Source organism: Ipomoea triloba, chromosome 1 (assembly GCF_003576645.1).
Source record: "Ipomoea triloba cultivar NCNSP0323 chromosome 1, ASM357664v1".
Lineage (NCBI taxonomy): Eukaryota > Viridiplantae > Streptophyta > Magnoliopsida > Solanales > Convolvulaceae > Ipomoea > Ipomoea triloba.
In genome coordinates this window covers 13,136,640-13,147,752 of record NC_044916.1, presented here as the reverse complement: position 1 = coordinate 13,147,752, position 11,113 = coordinate 13,136,640, and the positions used below count along the sequence as shown (strand labels likewise).

The 11,113-nt window shown below is 44.1% G+C and overlaps 1 protein-coding gene across 1 annotated transcript in view; it reads right to left on the bottom strand.

The window, feature by feature from the left end:
• Nucleotides 1-4,735, bottom strand: part of LOC116033710 — a 7,596-nt gene extending 2,861 nt beyond the window's left edge. The window contains exons 1-4 of the mRNA XM_031276489.1: nucleotides 3,340-4,735; nucleotides 3,021-3,294; nucleotides 2,526-2,633; nucleotides 1,018-1,730 (exon numbers count right to left, since the gene is read on the bottom strand). Coding sequence (XP_031132349.1) covers nucleotides 1,018-1,730; nucleotides 2,526-2,633; nucleotides 3,021-3,294; nucleotides 3,340-4,735 — 2,491 coding nt within the window. The remainder of the gene's footprint in view (nucleotides 1-1,017; nucleotides 1,731-2,525; nucleotides 2,634-3,020; nucleotides 3,295-3,339) is intronic.
• Between the last annotated feature and the right edge of the window lie 6,378 nt (nucleotides 4,736-11,113).

Genomic DNA, 11,113 nt, shown 5'->3' with positions numbered 1-11,113 from the left:
TAGCTTTCTCCAACTCCAACAAGCCCTAAGCAAGATCACAAAGCCCCACCTTCACCTTGATCATCTTTTACCCAAAGAACCCCAAAAGAACATTATAAGAATATGCTTAAAAGACTATCAAAAACACAAAATACAAGATGGATTCTTAGCTAGATGAACTTACCCACTCCTAAGCAAACATAAAAGAGCAATCTTTACTTGAAAACTTGTAGGGAAATGGAGATCAAATTTTGGTGCAAGAGGAATGGAAAATGGCGTGTAAGTGATAGGGAGGGAGGAAGAGGAGTGAAAACTTTTAGGGGTTTTGATCTTCTAAATTATATACTAAGAATACATACAATATTTAGGGTGTAAGACTTTAATATGAGTTGGGCTTAAGTATATAATATGATGGCTACAAGAATTAATTATATATATACAAGACTAGCAAATTGGGCTAATGAATTCACCCCTTATAATTAATATAGGAATTAGAATCAAGGAAGCCCATAGAAATGTCTTAGGAACATTATATAATATAAGATCAATAAGTTGGGCTTGTAGGAATATTTAATTACAACTATTGTAAGGATCCAAATTGAATAAAAATCCCTTACAAGAATAATTCAATTAATTGGGCTCTTGATTAGAATAATTGAATTAGGCTCATGAATGTATATATATAAGTGTACATATATATTAAATTGAAAGAATTAGCCCAATTAGAATAATTAAATTGCCCAAGGAATTAATTAACGAACGAAAGGCTTGAACGAAATCACGGGGTGTTACACTCTACCCCCCTTAAAAGGAGCTTCGTCCCCGAAGCTCAAAGCTAACGGGAACTTGAAACGACACGATTCAAAGGAAACGAAGATTCAACGGAAGATTCGAAAAGAACGATTGCTCAACAACTCCTAAACTCGCAAACACACTAACATGCAACTAAACTCAAGAACATACTAACACTTCTAACAATCTAAACTCATAACTTACCCAACCCAAACTAGCATGCAAGAACATAACTAAACAACTTACCTAGAGCAAACAAAGCCGGGTAGCGCCGCCTCATATCGTCCTCCATCTCCCAAGTTGCCTCCTCGACTCCATGGTTGGACCAAAGCACCTTCACTAGCTTGATTGCCTTGCGCCGGGTCTCGCGCGTCTTGGAGTCCAAGATCCTCACGGGCTTCTCTTCATAAGACAGCGCCTCGTCCAACTCTAACGTGTCGGGAGCTAACACATGCGAGGCGTCGTGCACGTACTTCTTCAACTGGGAGACATGAAACACGTTGTGCACTCGATCTAACTCTGCTGGCAAGGCTAAACGATACGCCACCTGTCCAATCCTCTCCAAGATCTCATAAGGTCCGATGAAGCGGGGGCTCAACTTCCCTTTCTTCCCAAATCTCATTACTCCACGAGTTGGGGAAATCTTCAACCACACCTTTTCGCCTGCCTGGAATTCCACGAATTTCCTTCCCAGATCAGCATAGGATTTCTGGCGGTTTTGAGCGGCTTTCATTCTACTTTGAATCAGCTTGACTTTCTCGGTGGCTTCTTGCAGATATTGGGGTCCCAAGGTTACTGGATCCACCAAGTCTTCCCAACACAACGGACTTCTGCACTTTTGCCCATAGAGCGCCTCATACGGGGCCATCTGAATACTGGAGTGATAACTGTTGTTGTAGGAGAATTCAATCAAATCGAGATGCTCTTCCCACGACCCTTGCAAATCAAGCATGCAAGCCCTCAGCATATCCTCCAAAGTCTGTATGGTACGCTCAGTCTGTCCGTCAGTGGCAGGATGAAAAGCTGTACTCATCTTTAATCTCGTGCCCAAAGCTGCCTGTAGTGACTTCCAAAACTGTGATAAGAACCTCGAGTCGCGGTCAGACACGATGTCGCGAGGCACCCCGTGGTACTTCACCACCTGGTGTATGTAAGACCTAGCCAACTGATCCATAGTCCACGTCTCCTTCATGGCGATGAAATGGGCTGTCTTGGTGAGGCGATCCACTATCACCCAAATCTTGTCTTTCCCGGATCTGGTCAAAGGCAACCCTCCTACGAAGTCCATAGATATAGATTCCCACTTTCCTTCGGGCACTTCCAGGGGTAGTAACATTCCTTTAGTCTTGCACCTTTCTGCCTTGACTTTCTGACAGTTCAAACAGCGGCTCACGAAGTCAGCTATTTCCTTTTTCATGTTCGGCCACCAGAACAGTTTCTTCATGTCTTTATACAACTTGTCGCCACCAGGATGTACTGAATACGGAGTGTAGTGGCTTTCTTCCAATATCTGTCGCTTCAAGTCTTTACACGAAAGTGGCACGCACCACCGCCCTAAATATCGAATACTGCCGTCGGGGTAGAGCTCGAAGGGTCCCTTCTTGCCATTAACCATCTTGGCCCTCACTCTGTTCAACCGGGCATCGCCCGTCTGGCCCCTTCGGATCTCGTCGAGCAAAGCTGGTAAGATCTGCATGCTAAAGAGTCGAACTTCTTCCTCTACTTGCCCTTCCTCCACCACAGCAATATTCAACTTTTGAAATTCCTTACACAGATCGTCTGCTAGTACCCACGTGGCATTGAGTGAATGGCTCGTTTTTCTGCTCAGTGCGTCGGCCACTACATTTGCTTTTCCCTCATTTCTGCTCAGTGCGTCGGCCACTACATTTGCTTTTCCCTCATGATACTGAATAATCACGGCCACTACATTTGCTTTTCCCTCATGATACTGAATAATCAAGTCGTAGTCTTTAATGAGCTCTAACCAACGTCTTTGTCGCATATTCAACTCCTTTTGTGTGAAGATATACTTTAAACTCTTGTGATCGGTGTAAATCTTACACTGCACCCCATACAAGTAATGCCTCCAAATCTTGAGTGCGAAAACAACAGCAGCTAACTCCAAATCGTGCGTGGGGTAGTTCTCTTCATGACTCTTGAGCTGTCGAGATGCGTACGCCACCACTCGGCCCTGCTGCATCAGTACACAACCCAACCCTTTCTTCGACGCGTCACTGTATACTTCAAACCCCTCAGTCCCGGATGGTAAAGTCAAAACAGGAGCCGATGTCAACCTTTCTTTCAACTCTTGAAACGCTGCGGCACACTCACTGTCCCATCTGAAGGGTGTAGTCTTCTTCATGAGCTGCGTGATCGGTCGGGCTATCTTAGAGAAATCCGGAACAAACCTCCTGTAATAGCCTGCCAAACCCAAAAAGCTTCGGACTTCAGACGGAGTTGTTGGTGCCGGCCACTCTATCACTGCTCGGATCTTAGTAGGATCCACCGAAACTCCCTCTTTGGCTATCACGTGACCCAAGAAAGCCACGCTGGTCTTCCAGAATTCACACTTGGATAGTTTGGCATACAACTGTTTCTCCCTTAGAATGTGTAACACGGTTCGGAGATGTTTTTCATGCTCGGCCGGATCAGGAGAGTAGACCAGGATGTCGTCGATGAACACAACCACGAACTCATCTAGATACGGCTGAAATACCCGGTTCATCAAATCCATGAAAGCGGCTGGAGCATTCGTTAACCCGAACGGCATTACTGTGAACTCATAGTGGCCATAACGGGTCCGGAACGCCGTCTTCGGAACATCCGCCTCCGCCACTCTAAGCTGATGATACCCGGATCGCAAATCAACCTTCGAGAAGATGCCGGCTCCCTTCAACTGATCAAAAAAGTCATCAATTCTCGGCAGGGGATACTTGTTCTTAACTGTCACCCGGTTCAGCTCTCGGTAATCGATGCAGAGACGCATGCTACCATCTTTCTTCCTCACAAAAAGCACCGGAGCTCCCCACGGCGAAACACTCGGTCGAATATACCCTTTGTTTAACAAATCTTGCAGCTGCTCTTTCAACTCCTGCATTTCCTTCGGAGCCATACGGTATGGGGCTTTCGATATTGGGGCTGTCCCCGGCATCAAATCAATGGTGAACTCTACCTCTCGGGGAGGCGGTAATCCAGGAATCTCCTCGGGAAAGACATCGGGGAACTCACGTACTACGGGTATTTGCTGCACTTCATCTTTCGGAGCACTGAGGTCCTCAACTGCACATAAGAAAGCTTCATGCCCCTTGGCGACATATTTCTTGATCTTGATCATCGAGACCAGCTTGACCTCGGGCTCCTTAGTTACCCCTCTATACGATACCCGTTTGCCCCCAGGGCCCTTCAAAACCACCTTCTGCTCGCTGCACAGAATCTGAGCCTTATACTGTCCCAGCCAGTCCATACCCAACACCACTCCGAAGTCATCCAGATCGAACTGAATGAGATCACTGGGAAAGGTCACTTCCTTAATCTTGATAGGCACGCCCTCGAAGATGTGCTCACATGCCTTAACTTCGCCCGACGCCACCTTGACTGCAATCCTCGTCGCTGCGCTAGGCACAATGCCCAGCTCACGGACCAACTTCGAGGATATGAAAGAATTAGAGGCTCCAGAGTCGAACAACACCAAGGTGGGGACGGAGAGCACTGGGAAGATGCCGGTGACCACGTCGTAGCTCTCGGCCTGGGACTTGTTCATGATGAGAAGCTCCCCTGTCGTAGATGGGACTCCTTCCTTTCCACTTGCTCTCTCGAAGCCAAGGAGAGTCGCTCCCCTGCTACACGAGCTGCTGCCTCCTGAAGTCCTTGCCGTTCCAGCGTCGGCCGCCTTCAGCTTCTTGAGGCGATCCAGCATTCCTCCTCCCGCGCCTGGGGCTTCCTCCCGCTTCCTTGACGGTAGCATGATGCAGAAGAGGGAGAATACTAACAGAAGGCGAAGAGAACACTGCGGTCGGTCTAAACCAAACATGCAAGAAAGCAAGTGAGAACGAGCTCACAGCAAGCAAACAACAAACAACCGGCAAAGCATAAACAAAAGCAAGTAAACGAGTCCTCACCGCGCAGCCTAAAATTCACACATCTTAGAACTCTTAAACATCTTAACTTCTACTGATCAAGTCCTAGAGTCTCAGATCATAACCCTAGGATTCCTACTTAGACCTCAACACAGGCTCTGATACCAACTGTGACACCCCAACCTCACACAGGCTGAGATAGATAAAACTTAGCACAACAGCTGCCTATCTCAACCAAAACCAAACGTAGCGGAAGCGAATTTAAAACTTAAGGGCGTCATGCCACATCTAGGTATAAGCACAGCCTAGATGCACAGGCTAAACATAAAGATAAACTAAGCTGTCATATAAATAATCCAGAATAAATCCTCAAACATAATCCATAATTATCCAAAAATACCCAAAAGACTAATCAAGAGTATATCATAATAATATCTCAAGGCACACAGGCCCAACAACTCAAAGTCTAACATCATAACTAAGTCTACGCATCCTCAGATAGAGAAACTCTAGCGCGCTCTCGCATAGACTACTCCAAACCTGGAAAACACGCAAAGAACCATTAGCAAAAGAATGCTAAACAACCACCATTCACACCCGCAAGGAGATATAGATATACATAAGCTTGTAAATAGGTTTACACACCCATATAGAATATAAACACCAACAGACTGTTCGATAGTTCAAAACGGATACTCAACAATAATAAGCTGAACGAAGCATAACCAAAACTCATTCGAATAAAGCCAAAGCACAACGATGAAAGCATAAGACAACAACGAGTCATAACCAAGATACCAACTGAACACGAGTATAAGGAACAATCAATCATAATCGAGAACAACAAGATATCAACTGAGTAAACAAGGACTCACAACTAAAGAACCGAAAGAAAATCCCAACACCAACTACCAAACCTCACACCAATCCTCACACCGAACCCAACCCCAAATCAGGAGCCAAGTATACAGGGGTAAAAACCCAATCACAGGGACCGAAGTCCAATCACAGGGGTGAATCGACCCAATCACGGGGGTAATGAACCCAATCACGGGGTAATGAACCCAATCACAGGGACCGTAGTCCAATCACAGGGACCGTAGTCCAATCACAGGGGTCATCGACCCAATCACGGGGGTAATGAACCCAATCACAGGGGTAATGAACCCGAATACCAACAATAGTAGCACAACTAGTTCACCCAACAAACTCCAATGATACCGACAACCAACATCACATACTCATACTCCAACATCATCCCAAAACAACCAAACAAAGTGTTCATCTCATCTATGAACACAAACAAACTCCCAGGTAAATGAATATCAAGAATCAATAGACCAAGAGTACAAAAAGGGAAACTAAAGACATGAATAAATCTCCAAGACAAGGTAGTAAATACCCAACAAAAAGCATGGATAAATACTCCAAAGACATGGTAAAATACTCCACAAAACAATCCAACAATAATCAGAAGCAAAGGAGAAACAACAGACAACAACATCACAAAGCAGCCTCTGGGAGCAGATTCCCAGAGAACTTGCGGAACACACTGACGGAACACCGTCTTCCGCCGCACTCCTCCGCAGGAAGGAGGCGGACTGCCTCAACGGAACACCACTCTCCGTTCAACCCAACCGCCTTGGCCTTGCGGAACTCCCCGGCGGGTTACATTGTGCCGCCGAGGACCTCCGCAAGGTCAACTCCAACCCCAGTTCCAGAACATCAACAGCAGACACGAAAGAGGTATTTCCAGAGAGCAAAATCAGACCCAATACACCAACATTTCATCCAATTTAGAGGCCAAAGACATGGAAATCCAAACCATCAATGATCATACAACACTAATCAAAAGATCAAGATGAAATCCAACAAATAGATCCAACAAAATAGGCTAATCACAAAGAATTTTCAGGATTTCCAACACCAAGAACATCATATAGAATAGGAGTGAATAAAAATAGTTTTGATGGACATAGTGGTTACCTTGAATAGCTTTCTCCAACTCCAACAAGCCCTAAGCAAGATCACAAAGCCCCACCTTCACCTTGATCATCTTTTACCCAAAGAACCCCAAAAGAACATTATAGGAATATGCTAAAAGACTATCAAAAACACAAAATACAAGATGGATTCTTAGCTAGATGAACTTACCTACTCCTAAGCAAGCATAAAAGAGCAATCTTTACTTGAAAACTTGTAGGGAAATGGAGATCAATTTTGGTGCAAGAGGAATGGAAAATGGCGTGTAAGTGATAGAGAGGGAGGAAGAGGAGTGAAAGCTTTTAGGGGTTTTGATCTTCCAAATTATATACTAAGAATACATACAATATTTAGGGTGTAAGACTTTAATATGAGTTGGGCTTAAGTATATAATATGATGGCTACAAGAATTAATTATATATATACAAGACTAGCAAATTGGGCTAATGAATTCACCCCTTATAATTAATATAGGAATTAGAATCAAGGAAGCCCATAGAAATGTCTTAGGAACATTATATAATATAAGATCAATAAGTTGGGCTTGTAGGAATATTTAATTACAACTATTGTAAGGATCCAAATTGAATAAAAATCCCTTACAAGAATAATTCAATTAATTGGGCTCTTGATTAGAATAATTGAATTAGGCTCATGAATGTATATATACAAGTGTACATATATATTAAATTGAAAGAATTAGCCCAATTAGAATAATTAAATTGCCCAAGGAATTAATTAACGAACGAAAGGCTTGAACGAAATCACGGGGTGTTACAGTGATAGTCTGGGGGACTCGGATCCCACGGGTAAGAATAGTGGACAACGAACTCGAGAGGATCGCTATCGGGTAGGACCTCTATGGGATAAAACCCATAACTAGCCTGGATGACGTCAAAAGGACACAACGGTTTGACAGGAGCCGGAGACCAAACCGGTTCCGCTGGTGAGACAGCAGTGGGAATAGGATCGGGAGTACAAGTCAGCACAGGAGGATCTGGTGCATAGCCGGGTGCGTACGGGTCACCATCAAGTATGTACTGGGCGTAATCTTCGTAATCTAGGACCGGGAACTCGAACTCCGATGGATCAGAGTCCGCTGGGCTGTATGAGCCCACACTAAATTCCATCTGATAAAGGACACAATGAAGTGTAGTTAGCACGACGGCTAAGTAAGGAAAATCCATTGTCACTCGAAAGCAAACAAAGGTTTCAAAAACAACATAATACTCAGAAAAAGGTAAACTTTACCCTACAGTTGCGATCTACCTGCAATCAGATTGACAACAAAAGACAGTATAGTCTAGTATATGAGTGACATCAGCATATAATACTTTCATCTCCAAGAATTCCATCATTTGATTCAAAATAGAGGGTTCAACAACACACACTTTACTGATCAAAAATTCGCGACATTGCATTCTTCAATCTAGTTACGGAGTAACTAGATTTTACATAGTTAGTAAAATTACTTAGTTTCTNATCTTAGAATGTTTTCAAGAACCTCGGGCCGCGGCACTCATGCCTCCCGCAGGTCAAACATCCCAATAACTTCAGGGCCCCGGCTCACAAGCCTCCCGCAAAGTCAAACATCTCAATAACTTTGGGGCCCCGGCTCACAAGCCTCCCGCAAAGTCAAACATTTCACTAACTTCCGGGCCCCGGCTCACAAGCCTCCCAAGAAGTCAAACATCTCGATAACTTTCGGGCCACGGCTCCCGTAGGCCTCTCGTAAAGTCAACATTTCAATAACTTCTGGGCCCCGGCTCGCAAGCCTCCCAAGAAGTCAAACATCTCAGTAACTTTCGGGCCACGGCTCCCGCAGGCCTCCCGTAAAGTCAACATTTCAATAACTTCCGGGCCCCGGCTCACAAGCCTCCCAAGAAGTCAAACATCTCAATAACTTTTGGGCCATGGCTCCCGCAGGCCTCCCGTAAAGTCAACATTTCAATAACTTCCGGGCCCCGGCTCACAAGCCTCCCAAGAAGTCAAACATCTCAACAACTTTTGGGCCACGGCTCCCGCAGGCCTCCCGTAAAGTCAACATTTCAATAACTTCCGGGCCCCGGCTCACAAGCCTCCCAATAAGTCAAACATCTCAATAACTTTCAGGCCACGGCTCCCGCAGGCCTCCCGTAAAGTCAACATTTCAATAACTTCCGGGCCCCGGCTCACAAGCCTCCGAAGAAGTTATCATCTCAATAACGTTATCCAGAAACTAAGGTTTTCAAAACATTCTTTCTTCCTTGGGTTTGATTAATATATTCATGTGATGACTCAAACAATCATTCTTATTGATTAATATATTCATGTGATGACTCAAACAATCATTCTTATCCAAATGTATTTTTAGACTTGTATAAGATTTTGCAAGTGTAGAGGGGGGGGGGGTGAATAGACTTGTATAAGATTTTGCAAATCTTTTTCGACTTCTCGTGTGTATTGGACTTAGGATGTTTAGGTCCGATACCTCACAAGATGAAGACAAAGTTTTATGCGCAGCGGAAAAGTTATCCCCTTTTAGTTAGCACGAGTTTGAGTTAGTTCGAGAGGTGCGGTTATAAGCAGTGCAGTTCGAGAGTTAGATAGCGAGAGATAAAAGCAGAAAGTAAATGCGAGAGAGATTTTTAAGTGGTTCGGCCAACCCGCCTACGTCCACTCTTCTTCCAGAAACTCCCTGGAAGGATTGCACTAAAACTTCCCTTTTTAGTACAATATCGAGCGCTTGAGCTTTGATCACGAAGCCCGCCTCAAGCCTCAGGTTTTTCGCCCCGCTTCTTGTTACTCCACCTATCGAGCACTTGAGCTTTGATCACCAAGCCCGCCTCAAGCCTCAGGATCTTCACAAGACAGCTCCCAGGTTACTCCGCCTCTCCTCAGGTTTTTCTCCCCGCTTCCAGTTACTCCACCTCTCGAGCACTTGAGCTTTGATCACCAAGCCCGCCTCAAGCCTCAGGATCTTCACTAGACAGCTGCCAGGTTACTCCGCCTCTTCTTGCTTAATCCAAAGCAAGAACCTTTGGTTGTCACAGTTGAGTGTAACAAGCTCCAATCTGACCAAAAGCTATCGTTGAATCAACTTCGATGTAGAGCAGCTTCGGTCACCTTCTAGATGTATAGCAGTTTAAGCTTTGTAACTCTCTCAAACACTAAGATGTGTTTTTCTCGCTGTTTTGAATATCAGGATGATATTCCAAATTGAGCACTTGCACTTTTGAACGTTTGAATCAGACACCTCTTAAGATTTTCGAATGAACCACGCTTTTAACTTGTGTCTTCACGTCCTTTTTATATGAGAGTTGAGGAATAATTCCGTTGGAGGGAAAATTATTCCGTTTGAAATCTGTCTCCCATGCTGAGTATGGGACTTGCATATTTTTAGCATTTTTCATGGAGTGGTGGTCTTGTAACTTGAACCTTTTGTCTTGTAGTGAATATTCCATAATTCACTTTCTTGAGTCCATGCTCCACTTGCTACTTTTGAAAAAAGTTACTCTTTTTATATTCCCATTGATCCTCGTTTTAGGGAATAAGACCGACCTTGGATTGGTGCACTTTCTATCCGTTTGTCGTGGAATTCTGATGTGGCGTCCACTTCCGGTAGTTCCCATAATATTCTTTCGGCACCTCCTTAATATTTTATCTCCATGATATTCTTCTTCTCCAAACTTAGATTATTTTATCCATGCATGTTGACTGCCATTCAGCCCCTTGGAGAAGTACCAGTTCATCGAGACCAATGTTGATGTCTCGACCACTTGATGTCTCGATCCCATGTATCGAGAGATCTATCTCTCGAACTCTACTTATGTCTCGAGACTTAGTTGATGTCTCGCAGACCCTTATTCCTCCAGTGTTGTCCCGTGCCTTCTTCCGATCTGTCTATAAGATTACAACACGAGACTTCTAAGATGTTCACACAAGTTTACCTTAAGCTTAAATATTTTCCGAGTTGAGCTCAAGTTACCCGGTTGTATTTTCGCTCTTAGTTTACTTGTCGAACTTACATATTAATTCCTATCTTTCGAGACTTAGAGGATTATAGATTACATTTGGTATCATCAAAACCTATTACAATATGTTCCTAACAATTTCCCCCTTTTTGATGATGCCAACACTATACTTACTTATATGGCTGATTTGTAAGAGAATAAACTTTGATTTTATTTTCAGCGCATACGGTAAGTTTGACATGAAAACTAATCTGCTAAGACATGAATAACAAACACACGCAACACCCCCAGCAAAAGATATATATATTGAGATTAAGGGAATGTTTACAT